Source organism: Fundulus heteroclitus, unplaced genomic scaffold (assembly GCF_011125445.2).
Source record: "Fundulus heteroclitus isolate FHET01 unplaced genomic scaffold, MU-UCD_Fhet_4.1 scaffold_56, whole genome shotgun sequence".
Classification (NCBI taxonomy): domain Eukaryota; kingdom Metazoa; phylum Chordata; class Actinopteri; order Cyprinodontiformes; family Fundulidae; genus Fundulus; species Fundulus heteroclitus.
This window is the reverse complement of record NW_023396989.1, coordinates 1,535,861-1,556,612: the sequence shown is the minus strand read 5'-3', so window position 1 is coordinate 1,556,612 and position 20,752 is coordinate 1,535,861. Positions and strand designations below refer to the sequence as shown.

Genomic DNA, 20,752 nt, shown 5'->3' with positions numbered 1-20,752 from the left:
AGGAACAAACTGAGATTCACCTTCTGCCCCTCAACAACACACTGAGATACTGGTGAGTACTGCTGATACTATCTATGCTTCTACTAGCAGCAGAAACACCAAACCTGTTTTACTGAGACCAGATCAGGAGACCAGAAGTGAAATTAGGTTTAAATCAGAATCAGCTTTGATTTTGTGACACAAAGAATATTTTTACTAAGTTGTGTAAAACTGTTTTCCTGACAAATACATTAATGACTTTTTCTGACCTGCTTTCTTTAAACTGTCTCCTGTTCTCAGAGTTCAGAAATGTCTTCTGGCAGCAACCTGCGGTCTGAGGATCAGTTTCTGTGCTCCATCTGTCTGGATGTGTTCACTGATCCAGTCAGCACACCATGTGGACACAACTTCTGCAAAGCCTGCATCACTCAGCACTGGGAGGCTAATGTTCCCTACAAGTGTCCCCTGTGTAAAGAGATATTCACGTCTAGACCTCAGCTGGGAGTCAACACCTTCATCAGAGAGATGGTTGCTCAGTTCAGACATGAAGCTCAGCAGGAAGCCAGCAGCAGCAGCTCAGCTGCTAAACCAGGAGAAGTTCCCTGTGACGTCTGCACTGGAACCAAGCTGAAGGCCCTGAAGTCCTGCCTGGTGTGTCTGCTCTCCTACTGTCAGACTCACCTGGAGCCTCATCTGACCACTCCACGTCTGAAGAAACATCAGCTGATGGAGCCTGTGGAGAACCTGGAGGACAGGATGTGTCTGCAGCACGATAAACCTCTGGAGCTGTTCTGTAGGACCGACCAGACATGTGTCTGCTCTCTCTGTCCTGTTCTAGACCACAAGAACCACGAGTTTGTTCCTCTGAGAGAAGAATCTGAAGGAAAGAAGGCAGAGCTGAAGAAGACCGAGGCTGAAGTTCAGAAGATGATCCAGAGCAGACGAGTGAAGATCCAGGAGATCAAAGAGTCGGTGAAGATCAGTAAAGATGCTGCAGACAGAGAGAAAGCAGAAGGTGTTCAGGTCTTCACTGCTCTGAAGGAGGCTGCTGAGAGAGGCCTGAAGGAGCTCATCAAGGAGATCCAAGACAAACAGAAAACTGCAGAGAAACAGGCTGAAGACTTCATCAAAGATCTGGAGCAGGAAATCTCTGAGCTGATGAAGAGGAGCTCTGAGGTGAAGCAGCTCTCACAGTCTGAAGACCACCTCCACCTCCTCCAAAGCTTCTCCTCCCTGAAAGCTGCTCCACCCACCAAGAACTGGACAGAGGTCAGAGTTCATCCTCCATCATATGAGGGGACTGTGGTGAGAGCTGCTGCTCAGCTGCTGGAGGAGATGAAGAAGATGAAGAAGCAGCTGATGGAGGCTGAGCTGAAGAGGGTCCAGCAGTATGCAGTGGATGTGACTCTGGATCCTGATACAGCTCAACCTGACCTCATCCTGTCTGATGATGGAAAACAGGTGAAACTTGGAGATGTAGGGAAGGAGCTTCCAGACAACCCAGAGAGATTTTCTCAGTGTTTGTGTGTTTTAGGACAGCAGAGTTTCTCTTCAGGCAGATTTTACTTTGAGGTTCAGGTTAAAGGAAAAACTGACTGGGATTTAGGACTGGCCAGAGAGTCCATCAACAGGAAGGGAAACATCACTCTGAGGCCTCAGAATGGTTTCTGGACTGTTAGGTTGAGAAATAGAAATGAGTACAAAGCTCGTGCTGAACCTTCAGTCCGTCTCCATGTCCAGCCTGGTCCTGAGAAGGTGGGGGTGTTTGTGGATTATGAGGAGGGTCTGGTCTCCTTTTATGATGTAGATGCTGCAGCTCTGATCTACTCCTTTACCGGCTGCAGCTTCACTGAGAAGATCTATCCGTTCTTTAGTCCCTGTTTAAATGATGGAGGTAAAAACTCTGCTCCTCTGATCATCTGTTAATCAGGATGATTTTAACTCTGATGAATGTGAACCAGAACCAGAATCAGAACCAGAACCAGTTGAAGCTCCATGAATAATGAACCTGTGGGTGAAGAACCTCCAGTCTGAGTGACTCTTAGGTTTTTGTAAATACAGCCATGTTAGTAATCAAGGTGAGAGCAGACTTAAAATTGTAGATTACGTAATAATATGGACTGTAGCATCACCTCTGATGTTAAGGTCCCAGTCAGTGAAACTACAGGTGGACGTTTCTGTGGATCATTCTTGGATCAAGTCAAAGACTCAATGAAATCTGCTGGATTTCCTTTGATAGAAAACTTTTAACCAAATTGTCTAAATCAGGGATTCCCAGAGTGTGGAGCTGCCACTAGGGGGTGCACAAGATGAGAAATGTAATGGTGGTCTGACTGTGTTTTTTCCCCACACCATAAAGACATGAAAATAAATATTTCCTTTGTAAAAATTAGAATCAAAAACTATAAATGTAATAAATAAAAAGATGTATTGAACCACTGATGATGTCATGACCACTGATGATGTCATAACCTCACCGCTGCTGCTGGGGGGAAACTGCTGGTAGACGTGGTTTCTATGTTCACACTCAGAGCTGTAATACTTTTCATTGTAACTCAGACAGGTGCAGTTCATTTAAAAGATGCTGTTTTAGCGAATAATCAGACAGAAACAGGGAAACCAGCAACTGGTGGTGGGGCTGCAGGGAGCTTAGGTGTGTTGCTGTGGGCGTGTCTACCTGCTGAAGGTAACCAATGAGAAACAATCAGCAAATAACTTTTAATTTCTCTGATTAATAACTGCTTTATGTAGCGCTCTGTTGTTGTTACTCTGTGTCGCTCTACCAAAGTGTTAAACTTCTTCATGTTTCTATTTTGCAGCGTAAATTGTGAGTCAGACTCAGATTTAGAAGCTGGTTCATGAAATAAATAAAGTGAGAACACAACAGGTAGATTATCAGAGTTTAGTCCATGAATCCACCTGGATGCTCTCTGCTTCAGAGACGTTTCAGGTTGTGGAGGATTGATCCGAGTCTCTTTCTGTCCCTAAGCCACTGATGAACCTGAAAAAGCCTCAGGATCCTGTTGTGAATGTTGTGTGTAACTTTATTGCAATTTAATTAAAATTATGTTCTAATTTTATTTCAATAACCTTCGTTATGATGATTTTATTGTAACTGCAACTTTCTTTTTTGTTCTGTTCATTTGAGCTTAATTTAACATTCTGCCTTTTATTTGGCTATAAAACAGCTTGTTGCAATATTTTTTTTCATTTATTTTTTGAAGATTGGGGGATCGGGGGTGGTGGCTAATAGAGTTTGGGAACCACTGATCAGAATGATTTTATAAAATTGACTTAGGAAAGAGCTTTCAGATGAGTTGTAAATTGGTGCTTTGTAAATAAAACGGAATTAAATCAAATTTAACTTAGACTTAGACAACTTTATTTGTCATTTTGTATGCACAGAGTGCGTATATAACGAAAGTGCGTTGCATACAGCTTGTAAATTGCAGTAAAAGTGAGTTACAGTATAAGGTGCTTGCGTCTGAGGCAGATGAGCCTCTGATTGGATGGAGGTAGGCAATAGACCAGGTGTGGCCAACTCCAGTCCTCGAGAGCCGGTGTCCTGCAACCTTTAGATGTGTCCCTGGTCTGACACGCCTGAGTCAAATAATCAGTTCATTAGCAGGACTCTCAGCTATATTTATCCATAAATCCTGATAAATCCAATCAATTATTTCGACTGCAGTCATGTCTTGATGACATCAAAAGCTGGATGACTTTAAATTTCCTGCATTTAAATTCTGACAAGACAGAAGTTGTAATCTTTGGGCCAGAGTCCTCAAAGAATAAACTTCTTAATCAATCACTTAATCTGGATGGCATTAACTTGGCCTCTGGTAATAAAGTTAAAAATCTTGGTGTTATTTTTGACCAAGACATGTCATTTAAATCCCATATTAAACAGATTTCCAGAGTTTCCTTTTTTCACCTCTGGAATATCGCCAAAATTAGAAACATTCTGTCCAGGGGTGATGCTGAAAAACTGGTCCATGCATTTGTTACTTCAAGGCTGGACTATTGTAATTCTTTACTATCAGGAAGTCCACAAAAGGCAGTTCAAAGCCTTCAGCTGATCCAAAATGCTGCAGCAAGAGTTCTGATGAAAATTAACCAGAGGGATCATATTTCTCCTGTTTTAGCTTCCCTTCATTGGCTTCCTGTTAAATCAAGAATAGAATTTAAAATTCTCCTTCTAACGTATAAAGCCCTTAATAATCAAGCTCCATCATATATCAGAGCTCTGATTACCCCGTATGTTCCTAACAGAGCACTTCGCTCTCAGACTGCAGGTCTGCTGGTGGTTCCTAGAGTCTCTAAAAGTAGAATGGGAGGCAGATCCTTTAGCTATCAGGCTCCTCTCCTGTGGAACCAACTCCCAGTTTTGGTCCGTGAGGCAGACACCCCGTCTACTTTTAAGACTAGGCTTAAAACTTTTCTTTTTGACAAAGCTTATAGTTAGAGTGGCTCATGTTACCCTGAGCTACCTCTATAGAGAGATAGAGATAAGCTTTATTGATCTCACAGTGGAGAAATTCACTTGTCCCATCGGCTCAATAGTCAAAAGTCAGAAGAAGGTGTCAAAGTAGGTAAGTAGAATCAGTTAGATACAGTTATACAGCTATATACAATATACAATTCTGTACACTCCTATGTATAAATATGTTATTGCACATATGTTATTATACAGTTTATACAGGACTATTGCACAGGCTTATTGCACAGTTTATACAGTTTATACAGGATTATTGCACAGGCTTAATGCACGGATTGTAGCACCTTGTTTAAATAGCTTATTGCACATAAGTTATTACAGTTATTGTTGCAGCTATGGTGCGTGGTTGCAGTCGTTACTCTAATAGTTACACTTATAAAGCTATGATCAGGTAGCGGCAGGAATGAGTGACCTTTATAACATAATAATATAACACCATAATATTAATAATAATAATAATAATAATAATAATAATAATAATAATAATAATAATAATAAACACAGCACATTATTGCACGTAGTTACTGCAAAACACTTGTTACAGTAATTGTAACTGTTATACAGTTATATGTATAGTCCAGAGATTAAATTTACATGAGTTGCATATTATTGTACATTAGTTATTGCATATTACTAATAACGGTTATGGTCACAGTTACAGTGCAGCATTGTATAATCTGGTTGCAGCAGGGATGAATGACCTACGGTAGCGCTCCTTTTTACAGACAGGGTGTTTTAGTCTGGCACTAAAGGAGCTGCTCAGCTCCTCTACAGTCTGGTGCAGGGGGTGGAAGGTGTTGTCCATGATGGATGGTGGTTGTACATGTACAATAGTTGTGCTGTGATAGGCCTAGGCTGCTGGAGGACATCAGGGTCTAATTTTCTCACTCTACTGATTTCTACTGTTCTCCAGTTTTGCATTGTATTACATTGAAATGACTGTTTTCATTTCAGCTTTTAACTTTTTGCTCTCTCTCTTTTCTCTTCATAGTAGGTACACCTGGTCTGGCGTTCTGTTAACTGTGACATCATCCAGAGAAGACGGCTCACCCGCTACTTCCATCTAATGTAGAACAGATTACTAGATCAATGTGTGCTTCTGTGCTTTTTTGTCTCTCTTGTTGTGTCTCTGCTCTGTCTTCCGTAACCCCAGTCGGTCGAGGCAGATGACCGTTCATACTGAGCCCGGTTCTGCCGGAGTTTTTTTTTTTTTCCCGTTAATGGGTGGTTTTTCTTCCCACTGTCGCTTCATGCTTGCTCAGTATGAGGGATTGCAGCAAAGCCATGTACAATGCAGACGACTCTCCCTGTGGCTCTACGGTTCCCCAGGAGTGAATGCTGCTTGTCGGGACTTTGATGCAATCAACTGGTTTCCTTATATAGGACATTTTTGACCAATCTGTATAATCTGACCCAATCTGTATAATATGATTGAACTTGACTTTGTAAAGTGCCTTGAGATGACATGTTTCATGATTTGGCGCTATATAAATAAAATTGAATTGAATTGAATTGAATTGACTCTGAAAAACCTGACTGCATACTGAGGAGCTAATTGTGCCATTTGATTCAGGTGTGTGGGGCCAGGGAAACCTCTAAAAGTTTCAGGACACCGGCTCTCGAGGACCGGAGTTGGCCACTCCTGCAATAGAGTTTCTTCAATTTAATTTCCGCCTAGGCTTCATTTTATTAAAATGTTTTATCATTATGTACCTGACAAACCTTTTGGAGTAGTTTCACTGCAAAGCGCTTTTTCCTTTTACTATTAAATTATCAAAAATTATCGCTACTCCATTAAAATCTATGACAACTCTACCCACTGTGAGTAACTTCACTGAATGAAAGAAATAATAATTTTAACCAGAAATCACCAGACTTCCTGGTTGTTTCCTTTTACTGAGCCTGCTGCTCCGTTTGGCCCTGGCTCTGCTGAATACGCTGGAAACAGCAGATATTAATGTTCTGACAAATAAACATTACCTAGTGTAGCTTACATATGTTCTATGTAGAAAATGTATTTATCATTTTTTTTTTGGAATCATGTTTTTGTCAAAATGTTATTTTTTCTTTAAGATTTCCAAATTTGCACATATCCTTTAGAATTTGTTCGTCTGGTTATCTATTTTTTTTTATTTTGAATCAGATGTTATGATCAGTTCCTAACTCAGTAGCCATTTAACCAAATATTTAAATTAATATAAATGTCAGTAAACCTTATTGCTGACATCCAACATTTACCTTAACGAGCCTCATTAAGTCATTGGCTGCTGTACGGCCAATCAGCTGGACTGCAGCAATCTACGTGTCAGAACCTCGGCTTGTAATGTCGGTTCTGATCCAAAGACGACACAGAGGTCCTTAATGGAGTAGCAGAACTGTTGTTCCTCTGAGGCAGAACCACCGCTAGTCCTGGGCCCAGAGCAGCAGAACTGACTGATGGCTGTCAGACGTTCCCAGCGGTACCGGCGCCTGGACTCCCAACATTCCCTCCATCATCATGTTTAATATAAACAGCAGTAGCTGCTGGTTTTAGCCGACTTACTGGTTCTTTTGCACCAGAACCGTCAGGTGGAGCGATACGGACTGAACAATAACACAAAAGCTGATTGGCTGGCTGCGGTTTTAGTTGTAAATATATTTAATGAAGAACAATTCAGAATCACGGGATCATTTTACCTCATGATCAGTTATCTGTAACTCTCCTGAAAGCTAAAAAATAAACGGAATGTAAACATTGTTCATTGCCTGTCTCAGTTTTTGCCACATTAAGTGTAATGTGAACAGAAAAAGAAATTTGGCCGCAGTGACAAATAAAAATACTCTTGACTCTTATTATGCATTTGAGGGAGCATTAAATGTGCATAAGAAATTTAAGACCTATTAAAAAATGTAAGACTTGATATTTCTATGAATTTAAGACTTTTTAAGGCCTTAAATTTAGATTTTTAAATGCTAGACTCTTTGAGACAATGACACCACAGAGGACAGAGGTACTTTCAGACGGTTTTATTCTCAACAAAGGACAGCAGACAGGTGTGACCTTTGACCCCGATCAGAGGTCTGCTCAGTAGATCAGCAACGGGACCAGAACAGGGAGGAATAAATTAAAATCCACAACAACTTGTCGGGTAAAAAACAAACTTCTGTCAGAAACATCCAAGAAGGAAAATAAAACAAAATCAAAAGCTTCAAACTGCAAAACCAAAACTAGAAGCTTGAAATAAAAAGCTTAAAAAAGTTGTTAGAAAACGTTCAGATTGTGTTTTTGGTTCGTTTGGTTCTTTCTGTGCTTCTGTGACGCTGCAAACGAGCCTCCACACCTTTACTCTCTGTACAACAAACAGCTCAAACTTCACTATTTACACGCTACATCCACAAATCGGTAAAAGTCCGCAGCCCTGTGGGCGGAGACCCCTCCTAAGCCCCGCCTCCGGGGCCATGTGAGCCAATCAGCAGCTGCTGTTCTTAAACTCTCCGTTCTCAGTGATGGACAGCTTGGTGGGGTTGCCAGGCGACAGGCCGTTATGGATGCTGGGCGCGCTGTACCGCTCCTTCACCTGCGTCAGCGCCGCCATCAGCCGCGCGTTCGCCGCGTCCAGCGAGCCGATCCGCTTCTCCTGATTGGACACAGACAAAAGGGGGCGGGGCTGGAAGTCAGACCTTCAAAATAAAGGTTGGAGGAGTTGGAGATAAGCTGTTGGGTTAAAACCACACTGTCAGAGTCTCATGGGAGGAAGCGTGACGGTAAAAAGTTTCTTCAGATTAAAAGCATCAGGACGTAATGGGAAACACTCAGTATCCAGTAGGTTTATGTGTATCACCTGTTCTGAAGCCGTCCGCCTCAGAACAGGTGATACCAACCAGGTGACTAAACCTATTCAACCTGAGCTGAGGTTACTTTATACTCGACACATCTGTGAAGCTGAAGGTTTCTACTCTGCACACCTGGGAAAATTCCCAGCTAAGCGTTCCTGTGTAGGAAACATGGCCGACCAGCGAGAGCTTCTTCTGGCCGCAGGTTCGTAAATATAAACGTCTTTAAGATTCAGCCTAGAAAGATCACCGTGATCAACAAGTTGTTAATTCCTGGACAGGAATCACCGTTTCTCAGAGGTTTAAATGTTAAAAGCAACGCTGTTTTCTACTTTTACGTGCATGCATGTTATGAGAGTTATAGTTATTTAATGGAGAATTAAAGCTGTTTTCTCACACTGCACTCATTAAACACCCAAAGAAGGGTTGGGGGGGGGGGGCTTGATTACTGGGTGCAGCAACAAAGAGGATATGAAGATACAGTTTAACCAGTTAAAGTCTAGTTCTAAGTTATTCTTCTGTTTAACCTTTACTATATATAAATGAGCATTTACTCTAAAACATGATAATTTATATTTGCATCCCCCCCCCCCCCCCCCCCCCGACTTCCACATCGCTGATTACGTTTGTCTCGTCTGAGCTTCACTGTAAACTACGTCCACATTCAGACCTGCACATTAAATCCATTAAACCACTAATGTTCATTTAGTGAAGGAGCAGTGACAGTGAGGCCAGCTAAGCAGCCAATTAAACCTAAAATATAAAGTTTTAGCGCTCCATGTCTCAAACTTTAACAGAACAATCGCTTCCACTGATGTCTGCAGCTCTGTGTGGTTCTCTGAGGAAAACATGGATCTCTGCAACATCTGAGTGCAGCAGAGAAACACTCCTGACGGCGCTGGTTCTGGTCGTGTTACGGGCTTTGGGCCTCTGACCCAGTGGTGCTGCAGAGCTGCTACCTGGTGCTGATCTGGAGGCAGCTGCCCACACATCCTCCCTGCTTCTTTTCTTTGTTTTGGTAAATAAACCAACTTTTAGCTTATCCCACGCATCGCTTCCCTTTATCTGCTGTGTAGTCAGACTGATGCATTTCAAGTGTTTATTTCTTTTAATCATGATGATTATAACTGACAACTTATGAAAACCCAAATTCAGCATCTCAGAAAATTAGAATACCATGAAAAGGTCCAATACTGAAGACACCTGGTGCCATAGTCTAATTAACTCCTGCAGAGGCCTTTAAATGGTCTCAGTCTGGTTCTGTAGGCGACACAATCCTGGGGACGACTGCTGACTGGACAGGTGTCCTAAAGATTACCTGTGACACCTGGACAAGGAGGACAAGACACAAAGGTCATGGCTAAGGAGGCGGGCTGTTCACAGCGCTGTGTGCAGCACGCTAACAGAGGCGCAGGAAAAGACTACACCCTGGAACCAAACCCATCAGGACTGTGGAGGTTCACAGAATGGACTGTAGTGGGTCAGAGCTTCCAGAACCAGCAGACACACGTCTGCAGGACCTGGTTCTGCTGCAGCTCTCCTTGGTTCAGCCCGCTCCCGAACCAGAGGCGGTACCAGAAACATTTTCATTTTCCATCAGGACCTCCGCCTGCACACAGCGGCTAAGCTACCAGGACCGGGTTTAAGGACCGGGGTGTCCCTGGTCTTAAAGGGCCAGCAGACTCTGTTAACCTTAACCCCACAGAACATCTGGAGTCCTGTGAAGAGGAAGATGTATAGTTTTTTTCTTATTATACTTTTGTTTATACTTTTTTATCATTATACTTTTGTTTATACTTTTTTATCATTATACTTTTGTTTATACTTTTTTATCATTAACTTTTGTTTATACTTTTTTTATCATTATACTTTTGTTTATACTTTTTTATCATTATACTTTTGTTTATACTTTTTTTATCATTATACTTTTGTTTATACTTTTTTATCATTATACTTTTGTTTATACTTTTTTTAACATTATACTTTTGTTTATACTTTTTTATCATTATACTTTTGTTTATACTTTTTTTATCATTATACTTTTGTTTATACTTTTTTATCATTATACTTTTGTTTATACTTTTTTATCATTATACTTTTGTTTATACTTTTTTATCATTATACTTTTGTTTATACTTTTTTATCATTATACTTTTGTTTATACTTTTTTATCATTATACTTTTGTTTATACTTTTTTATCATTATACTTTTGTTTATACTTTTTTTATCATACTTTTGTTTATACTTTTTTATCATTATACTTTTGTTTACACTTTTTTATCATTATACTTTTGTTTATACTTTTTTATCATTATACTTTTGTTTATACTTTTTTATCATTATACTTTTGTTTATACATTTTTTATCATGATACTTTTGTTTATACTTTATCATGATACTTTTGTTGATACTTTTTTATCATGATACTTTTGTTGATACTTTTTTATCATGATACTTTTGTTGATACTTTTTTATCATTATACTTTTGTTGATACTTTTTTATCATTATACTTTTGTTGATACTTTTTTATCATTATACTTTTGTTGATACTTTTTTATCATTATACTTTTGTTGATACTTTTTTATCATTATACTTTTGTTTATACATTTTTTATCATTATACTTTTGTTTATACATTTTTTATCATTATACTTTTGTTTATACATTTTTTATCATTATACTTTTGTTTATACATTTTTTATCATTATACTTTTGTTGATACATTTTTTATCATTATACTTTTGTTTATACATTTTTTATCATTATACTTTTGTTTATACATTTTTTATCATGATACTTTTGTTTATACATTTTTTATCATGATACTTTTGTTGATACTTTATCATGATACTTTTGTTTATACTTTATCATGATACTTTTGTTTATACTTTTTTATCATGATACTTTTGTTTATACTTTTTTATCATGATACTTTTGTTTATACTTTTTTATCATGATACTTTTGTTTATACTTTTTTATCATGATACTTTTGTTTATACTTTTTTATCATGATACTTTTGTTTATACTTTTTTATCATTATACTTTTGTTTATACTTTTTTATCATTATACTTTTGTTGATACTTTTTTATCATTATACTTTTGTTGATACATTTTTTATCATTATACTTTTGTTTATGCATTTTTTATCATGATACTTTTGTTTATACATTTTTTATCATGATACTTTTGTTTATACATTTTTTATCATGATACTTTTGTTTATACTTTTTTATCATGATACTTTTGTTTATACTTTTTTATCATGATACTTTTGTTTATACTTTTTTATCATGATACTTTTGTTTATACTTTTTTATCATGATACTTTTGTTTATACTTTTTTATCATTATACTTTTGTTTATACTTTTTTATCATTATACTTTTGTTTATACATTTTTTATCATGATACTTTTGTTTATACTTTATCATGATACTTTTGTTTATACTTTATCATGATACTTTTGTTTATACTTTATCATGATACTTTTGTTGATACTTTTTTATCATGATACTTTTGTTGATACTTTTTTATCATGATACTTTTGTTGATACTTTTTTATCATGATACTTTTGTTTATACTTTATCATGATACTTTTGTTTATACTTTATCATGATACTTTTGTTTATACTTTTTTATCATGATACTTTTGTTTATACTTTTTTATCATGATACTTTTGTTGATACTTTTTTATCATGATACTTTTGTTGATACTTTTTTATCATGATACTTTTGTTGATACTTTTTTATCATGATACTTTTGTTGATACTTTTTTCATCATTATACTTTTGTTGATACTTTTTTATCATTATACTTTTGTTGATACTTTTTTATCATTATACTTTTGTTGATACTTTTTTATCATTATACTTTTGTTGATACTTTTTTATCATTATACTTTTGTTGATACTTTTTTATCATTATACTTTTGTTGATACTTTTTTATCATTATACTTTTGTTGATACTTTTTATCATTATACTTTTGTTGATACTTTTTTATCATTATACTTTTGTTGATACTTTTTTCATCATTATACTTTTGTTGATACTTTTTTCATCATTATACTTTTGTTGATACTTTTTTCATCATTATACTTTTGTTGATACTTTTTTCATCATTATACTTTGTTGATACTTTTTTATCATTATACTTTTGTTGATACTTTTTATCATTATACTTTTGTTGATACTTTTTTATCATTATACTTTTGTTGATACTTTTTTATCATTATACTTTTGTTGATACTTTTTATCATTATACTTTTGTTGATACTTTTTTATCATTATACTTTTGTTGATACTTTTTTATCATTATACTTTTGTTGATACTTTTTTATCATTATACTTTTGTTGATACTTTTTTATCATTATACTTTTGTTGATACTTTTTTATCATTATACTTTTGTTGATACTTTTTTATCATTATACTTTTGTTGATACTTTTTTCATCATTATACTTTTGTTGATACTTTTTTCATCATTATACTTTTGTTGATACTTTTTTCATCATACTTTTGTTGATACTTTTTTATCATTATACTTTTGTTGATACTTTTTTATCATTATACTTTTGTTGATACTTTTTTATCATTATACTTTTGTTGATACTTTTTTATCATTATACTTTTGTTTATACTTTTTTATCATTATACTTTTGTTTATACATTTTTTATCATTATACTTTTGTTTATACATTTTTTATCATTATACTTTTGTTTATACATTTTTTATCATTATACTTTTGTTTATACATTTTTTATCATGATACTTTTGTTTATACTTTATCATGATACTTTTGTTTATACTTTATCATGATACTTTTGTTTATACTTTTTTATCATGATACTTTTGTTTATACTTTTTTATCATGATACTTTTGTTTATACTTTTTTATCATGATACTTTTGTTTATACTTTTTTATCATGATACTTTTGTTTATACTTTTTTATCATTATACTTTTGTTTATACTTTTTTATCATTATACTTTTGTTTATACTTTTTTATCATTATACTTTTTTATCATACTTTTGTTTATACTTTTTTTATTATTATACTTTTGTTTATACTGTTTATTATTATACTTTTGTTTATACTTTTTATCATTATACTTTTGTTTATACTTTTTATTATTATACTTTTTATGTGTATACTTTTGTTTATACTTTGTATGTGTATACTTTTGTTTATACTTTTCAGAAGGCCAACTTTTCTGGAAATAATTTTTTGTTTTGCTCTGAAGTAACTTTCTATTAGAGTGGCTCCAGGCGTCTTCAGTATTAGACCTTTTCATGAGATGCTGAATTTGGTGTTTTCATTGATTATAATAATCATGAATAAAATAAATAAACACTTGAAACACATCAGTCTGTTTGTAATGAATGAATTTAATGAACATGTTTAAAAATCAACTTTTTCATGATATTCTAACTCTGAGCAGCAGCTGAATATTCATCAGAAAAGTATTTAATGGTGTTCTGGTCAGCCTCTCCTGACAGCCAGGGTTCGCAGGAGTTTACCAGAACCGACTCTGGACCACCAGAACCGACTCTGGACCACCAGAACCGGGCCTGGAGCAGACCCAGGCTCCAGTTCTCGTCAGGTACATGGAAAGCTTTTGGTAAACCATCAGCTCTAAACCTGTCCTCCTTAATCACACCACAGAAACAGTGACGTGGTTCTGACCCGACAGCAGCAGCTTGAAGGCAGCAGCCAAACATAAATCAGCGGGTCCAGAGAGCTGAAACCGACCAGAACCAAACATAAAGCAGCGGGTCCAGAGAGCTGAAACCGACCAGAACCAAACATAAAGTGTGACTGAAACTTCTCTGACGTCTCCTCTGACTCGTTTTGATCTGACAAGGTAAAGTTCTGGAGGTTCTGGTGGGTCGGGGGGGGGGGGGGGGGGGGTAGGGTGTGGGTGTGTGCGTGGGGGGGGTTTCGGGGCAGCAGCCAAACTCAAATCAAACACGCCCAGAGAGCGACACGCCAGTATGCCTGCACCAGAGAAAACCCAGTCCATGGTTCTGATTAGAGGTTCTGATGGAGAACGGGTGCAACAGGAAATGTTCTGAACCACAAACTGGAACAGAACCCAGACTGAATGATAGTCTGAAGAAGGTCTGAAAGGTTCTGTGGTGGTTCTGCCACCAGAGGGAGCTGGACTCCACCAGAACCTCAGAGGCCCGGTATTCATGCCGGCTCCAGGTTGCTAGGATGATTCCCAGATTTCCTCCACCCTAAACCTTTAAGCCTCAGACGGTGCTGAGTGGGTCATCGCTCCATCTTTTATTGAATCGAAGCAAAGCAACGAGTCTCTGAGCTGCTGGCAGCAGGTCCACCATGAGGCGATCGGGTCCAAACAGCTAATTACGGCATAATTTTAACCTCTGACAGCGGTTTGGACAGCTCACTGGGTCAGAACCATCACCAGGCCCAGATCAACATGATACCGGGTCAGGTAGACTAACTTCTGGTTCTGATGGGAACCCTGGGTGAGATACGGAGGTCCAAACAGGTGCACCCACCCCCCCCCCCCCCCCCGAACCACAGAAACAGCCGTTCTAAGGCTTTCATTGTCCAATCAGCAGCCACTTCCCATCAGAAGCCCCGCCCCTATTCAGTCCCATAGCAGTCATGGCGAGTCTTCCTCACATTGTGGACGCAGCAATTATTTCACATGGCTCTGTGAGGGTTAGCCCTGATGTGATGTCATCAGCACGCGTCTGTATAATGTTAATATCACTATGGTTTCCATGGTAGCAGTAATTACAGACTGCTAACGTGATTTTAAGGCCTAAATAGTAGATAATTGGGTTTTAATGGCCATAACTGTGCTACAGAATTTAACTCATAATTTACACTAAAGTACTGATCAGTACAAGTCATGACCTGCTGCCATCTAGTAGGCCACCACTCCCCACTGAGCCGCCTCTGAAACTGATATATCGGTTCTGTTTGGTTCTACAGCGTCGCGGGTTTGGGTTCTGATGGAGACCAGGAGGTCACCAGGTACCCAGAGATCAGGATCCAGTACGGCTGCACGGATCCATCAGGTATCACCGGCTCTCTGCCAGAAAACACCTGATTCTGATCCTGGACTTCCAGAACCACTCCAAGGCAGCTGCAGTACCAGTTTGGCCAGCAGGGGGCCGTACGGCCTCTGCTCTCTGATTGGCTGGCGGCCGTCTGGAGGCATGTCATAAAAATGAAACCAAAGGAGGGAAAGCAGCCAGGTGCAGGTGGAGGGGGCGGAGCTACAGCTACTTGCCTGATTGGTTAATTTCTCGTCCGTTACTGACCTGCAACCAGCGGAGAGACGGTGAGAAGCGAACTAAGCCCTGACTGCTGGTCATGTGACCCGCCAGTCAGCACCTGGGGAAGAGGTGTGGCGTACCTGAGCGTCGATGATCTTCTGCTTGGCTTCGATCACCGCCTGCATCTCGGCGTGGTCGCGCTTCAGCTCCTCCTCCACCGCCATCAGCCTGCAGGAAGACGCCGGTCAGCACGGCTGAGGGACCCTGACTCAGGTGAGCGAGGCTCAGGTGCGTCTCTACCTGCAGATGATGCTCTTCATCTGGCCGTCCTTCTCCTCCTGCTGCCGCCTCAGGCGCTCCTCGCTGTCCTCCAGCCGGCTCTTGTACTCCAGCAGGAGCTTCTGCATCTGCTGCTCCTGGGCCTCCAGCCGCCGCTCGTACTCCTCCAGCCGCCGGCCGGACGCCCGCAGACGCTCCTTCAGCCGCGAGATCTCCAGCTCGTACTGCAGAGGGACGGCGGAGCGGCGTTAGCACCCAGTAGTGGCGCCCTGCGGACGGCCACACCTGCCCAGGTGTTCTTACCTTCTCCGTGTTGCGGCCCTTCTCTCTGCCCCGCCCTCCATCTTCCTCCTCCTCCTCCTCCTCGTACTGCCCGTTGTTGAGGACCCACGCCGCCGTCCTCTCCACCGGAGACATCACTGCCGCCTCCACCGGCGTTTCCACCTGTGAACGGTGACATCATCAGAGGCCCGCCTGAACCAATCAGACGGCGGCGCAGCAGAGCGCTGCTTACCTGCGCAGACGGCTTAGCGGCGCTCCTGGAGGACGGAGCGGCGCTCTCCACCGCGGCGGCGGACGCCTGGCGGCTGGAGGGCGTCGGCTCGGTGTTGGCGCTGCTGCTGCTCCGTAGCGAGGCGCTGTGAGGCTGGGAGCGCGGCGTCCTGGCCCCGCCCCCTCTGCTCTGCTCCACCCTGACGATGTGGGCGGTGCCGGCGGTGGTGCTCTGACGGGGGACGGCGACCGCTGTGGCGGCCCCCGGGGGCAGGTCGGGTAGCGGGGGCCGGCGCGGCGCGGGGCAGTCCTCGCTCTGCGTGCTCCGCCGGCTGGCCGCCTCGTCCAGGCTGCTGTTGGACGCCACGCCGCCTTTGGCCCCCGCCTGGCTGCCGCAGTCGTCGGAGTGGCTGTGGTGCGAGCTGTCGGTGCTCAGGTTCTCGGAGCTGGAGTCCTGCCGCAGGGAGGAGCGGCTGGAGAGGCTGCGGGCGGCGTTGCTCAGGTGGTAGACGGGGTTCTGGAAGGAGAGCGGCTCCAGGCGGCGCTGCTGGCTGACCGAGGCGTGCAGGGGCCGCCTCGCCTGGGGGGCGCTCTGCGGCTGCCCGTCTCTGGGCGGCGCTCTGGACTGGTGCGCCGCCGGCTGGGGCGTCACCGGGTTGGAGTGGGGGTAAGCGGGCGTAGGCGGGCCGTGGCCGACGGAGGTTTGAGAGCCCACCCTGCTGAGGCGGGGCGGGGCCTCGTGGTGTGGCGGGGGCCCCGCGGGGCCCTGAAGGCTCTGAGAGTCCTGGAGGTCCACCAGAGAGACGCTGCGGCCGTTTGGCAGCGGGACGTCCCGGTCCGCCTGATCAGAGAAACCAGGGCGCTGCGGAGCCAGCAGGGGGCGCTGGCTCCGGCCGTAACCCTCCATCAGCTCGACGGCTGGAGACGGGAGGCTGCGCACCTCGCTGCGGCTGCAGGAAGTCGCAGAAACGCAGACGTTAAATTTATCTGTATAGCACATTTCAGCACAAAGTGCTTTACATGATTAAAATATAGGAAAATAAAACAGAATAAAAGCAAGTTGGAATAAAATATAGAAACCAAATGGAAGATTAAAAACAGTAGAACTAAAAAAGTTGAACTAGTGAAGTAGTAAAGGGAAAACTTCTGGGTCCCTGATGATGGCAACTAGCTACGGCTGGACGATAATTCAATAACGATAAATATCGATGATAGAAGAAAAGGCAATAAAAAGTTCAATAGAATAATAATAGTTTTCCTTCCTCTTACATTCTAGCCATGTAAGTTAAAGTTAAATCATTACATCCTCCCAACCAATCATAACGCAGAACCAGGAACCAAGCTCCGCCCCCTTCAAAGAGTTCAGAGAGCACACAATCCTTTCTCTTTTTCTAAAAACTTGTTTTGGTAAAAAGTTGGTTGAATGTTAGAATTATTTTTATTATTCTCTACATGTCTTATTTTATTTACCATGTTTATTGCATTTATCACACATTTCCTCATCACTATTAAAAAGGTTTTAAGCTTTGAGTTTATTCAGATATTAACGTGTTTTTCAGCCCGTGGCGTTCTCCTTGCAAGAACAGATCTGTTGTCTTCCCTTTTTGTGTTGTTAATTAATATTTTAGGTGTTTAAACCTGACATTGAATAAAGGGTTTAGTTTGAAATCAGTGTTTTTTTGTCTTTATCTAATAATAGGTTGCTAAGCAACAGCATAAAATGGTCAGGGCTGCACTTAAAATATATGTCTTGAATTTGTTGATCATTGTCGTTATCGATCAATATGATTTATATTTTATCTATATTAATTTTTTTCTATATCGTCCAGCCCTACAACAAACTGACATGAGAGACAATCTATCTAAAACCTTTTATTAAATTAAGTTTTACAGCCTGGGCGTCCCTCAGGGCGCGGCTCTCAGACCTCCTCCTCTTTAACTGCTTCCTCTCAATTGTTCTTCAATATTTAGGCAAATCTGACGAATGGGTTTTGACTTTTTGTTTAGATTAAAAACACACGGATGACATCACACATAACTCCACTTCCTGCTGTCAGCTGATTGGTTACCTGTCCACGGGGTCCTCAAAGATCCGCTGCAGTCCTGACGACACGCTGCCGCCCATGTGGGCGGGGCTAAGGTCCTGGAAGCGCCGCAGCTGCTGCTGGACCGGCGTGGGCGCCGCCAGGCAGCGGGAGATGTCTCCCAGAATCCTCGGCAGCGGGCCCAGCTTGGCTACGGTGGCCTGCAGGAAGGAATTTTCACCCTGTGGTCGCCGTGTGTGGGTGTGTTTGTGTGCGGATGGATGGAAAGGAAGCGCCGGTGGAGGCGGGAGGAGCGGAACGTGGAGGCGGGAACAGAAAGAGGGAAAAACATGAGGAGAACTGAACGGAGAGCAGAACCCACTGTGTAGAACTTCATGCTGAACAGAACCAGAACTGGGCGGAGCCATGCTGACAGCTGGGGGGGGGGGTCATGCTGTGAGGGTCAGTCAGGCGTTAATGAGGTTATGATGTCAGCGCCTCGTCACACAAACACACCAACAGACCAATCAGCACACTTTAAACTGAAGCTGCTTCCTCCCTGACAGAAGCTCCGCCCAGGAAGCCCAAACATGGTCCTCCTCCACCAGGAAGCTGCTGCAGGGCGGAGTTCAGACCTTACTTCTGCTTATTCTTTATTTTTAGTTATTTTAATGTGAATTATTTTGTCCATCCAGGCCTCAGAGGCAGTGAACCACCTACACTGACAGAGGAGGAGGCGCCTCCACCTTCCACCTCCTGACATTAAGATGGATTTGTCCTGAGGCAGCTGCTCCAAACTGACTAAAAACTAAACAGCTTTTAGTTCCATGCTGTAAACTTTAGCAATAAAAACAAAAGAGAGGACGTTTCTCCAGAACGTGTCCCGCTAGAAGCAGAAACGTCGCAGATTCAGGCTGAATTTAAACATTTTAACAGATTATGAACTCATCTCTGGCTCCTCTCTGCAGCTTTTAATGTCTTTACCTTTAATTCAGGAGCTAGATTCAGATTATTTATGATAATCTAGATTACACCCACAGTATTTCTGCAGCTGGTTTTCGGGTCACAGCTTTAAACTGGAGAACCGGAGATAAAGCCGTCTTTAAACTGGCTCTGAGGAGGAATAAGGGAACCTGTCCTGTCCTAAGAGCGTTTCTCCTGCGGCGCAGCGCCAACATGGCCGCCGCGGGCCGGCCCAGCAGCACCACCCACCTTGTCGAGCTGGGACACCACCTCCCACAGCTGGGCGTGCAGCACCGACAGCTCGCGGCCCAGGTCGATGTAGCCCTCGAAGCCCGGCGTGCTGGACAGCGTCTCCGGGTTGGAGATCTCGGACAGGAAGCGCATCATGCCGGCCCACTCGTGCTCCAGGAAGTCGTTCATGAAGGCCATGTACTCCTCCTTGTGGCCGAACCTTAGGGGGGGGGGGGGGGGGGGGGGGGGGTCAGTCTGGAGGAAGCAGCCGGCGGACCGCCTCCTGGGCTAAACGGCGGCGCAGACACTCACTTGGAGAAGTTGGCGAGGTTCTGGATGACCTTGGCGATGAGCGTGAGCGTGCGGGACGTGCGGTCGTCAGGATACTCCTGCATGAGGCTGAAGAGCGACGGAGACATGATGGCCGGGCACAGGAAGCGCAGGAAGAGCGAGGCGCTGATCAGACGCTTGCTGATGTCCTGCTGGTGGCCGCGGGCCACGCACTGCTGCTTCCAGGACGCAAACACCTCCTTCAGCTCCCGAGGGAAGACGCTGGCAGGAGAGAGGGACGCCGTCAGAGACACATGGAGACACATGGAGACAGAGGGAGACACGTGGAGACAGAGGGAGACACATGGAGACAGATGGAGACACATGGAGACAGAGGGAGACACATGGAGACACGTGGAGACACGTGGAGACACATGGAGACACGTGGAGACAGAGGGAGACACATGGAGACACATGGAGACACGTGGAGACAGAGGGAGACACGTGGAGACAGATGGAGACAGAGGGAGACACATGGAGACACATGGAGACACGTGGAGACACATGGAGACACATGGAGACACGTGGAGACACATGGAGACACATGGAGACACGTGGAGACACATGGAGACAGATGGAGACACATGGAGACACATGGAGACACATGGAGACACATGGAGACACATGGAGACAGAGGGAGACAGATGGAGACACATGGAGACAGATGGAGACAGAGGGAGACAGATGGAGACAGATGGAGACACGTGGAGACAGATGGAGACAGAGGGAGACAGATGGAGACAGATGGAGACACGTGGAGACACGTGGAGACAGAGGGAGACAGATGGAGACAGAGGGAGACACGTGGAGACACGTGGAGACAGAGGGAGACAGATGGAGACAGATGGAGACACATGGAGACACATGGAGACACGTGGAGAC

The 20,752-nt window shown here is 42.3% G+C and overlaps 3 protein-coding genes across 10 annotated transcripts in view; 2 read left to right on the top strand and 1 right to left on the bottom strand.

Annotated features, from left to right (window-relative positions):
• Nucleotides 1–20,752, top strand: part of LOC105922418 (M1-specific T cell receptor alpha chain-like) — a 571,536-nt gene that overhangs the window by 89,097 nt on the left and 461,687 nt on the right. The window lies entirely within an intron of this gene.
• Nucleotides 16–2,341, top strand: LOC118561102 (E3 ubiquitin-protein ligase TRIM21-like). The gene is made up of 2 exons (XM_036132968.1): nucleotides 16–52; nucleotides 280–2,341. Exon 2 carries the CDS (start codon nucleotides 289–291, stop codon nucleotides 1,903–1,905), a length of 1,617 nt encoding a protein of 538 aa, XP_035988861.1. The 5' UTR covers nucleotides 16–52; nucleotides 280–288; the 3' UTR covers nucleotides 1,906–2,341.
• Nucleotides 7,466–20,752, bottom strand: part of LOC118556065 (ras GTPase-activating protein nGAP-like) — a 59,671-nt gene continuing 46,384 nt past the window's right edge. For 5 of the 8 annotated variants that reach the window (XM_036132885.1, XM_036132880.1, XM_036132881.1 and 2 more), the window contains 8 exons: nucleotides 19,853–20,092; nucleotides 19,559–19,760; nucleotides 18,392–18,588; nucleotides 16,345–17,272; nucleotides 16,134–16,274; nucleotides 15,852–16,054; nucleotides 15,692–15,779; nucleotides 7,466–8,091 (listed from right to left, as the gene is read on the bottom strand). In XM_036132885.1, coding sequence (XP_035988778.1) covers nucleotides 7,924–8,091; nucleotides 15,692–15,779; nucleotides 15,852–16,054; nucleotides 16,134–16,274; nucleotides 16,345–17,272; nucleotides 18,392–18,588; nucleotides 19,559–19,760; nucleotides 19,853–20,092 — 2,167 coding nt within the window. In that variant the 3' untranslated portion in view covers nucleotides 7,466–7,923. Of the gene's footprint in view, nucleotides 8,092–15,491; nucleotides 15,597–15,691; nucleotides 15,780–15,851; nucleotides 16,055–16,133; nucleotides 16,275–16,344; nucleotides 17,273–18,391; nucleotides 18,589–19,558; nucleotides 19,761–19,852; nucleotides 20,093–20,752 lie in introns of those variants that run through there. The other 3 variants (XM_036132882.1, XM_036132883.1, XM_036132884.1) reach the window with 2 other exon arrangements.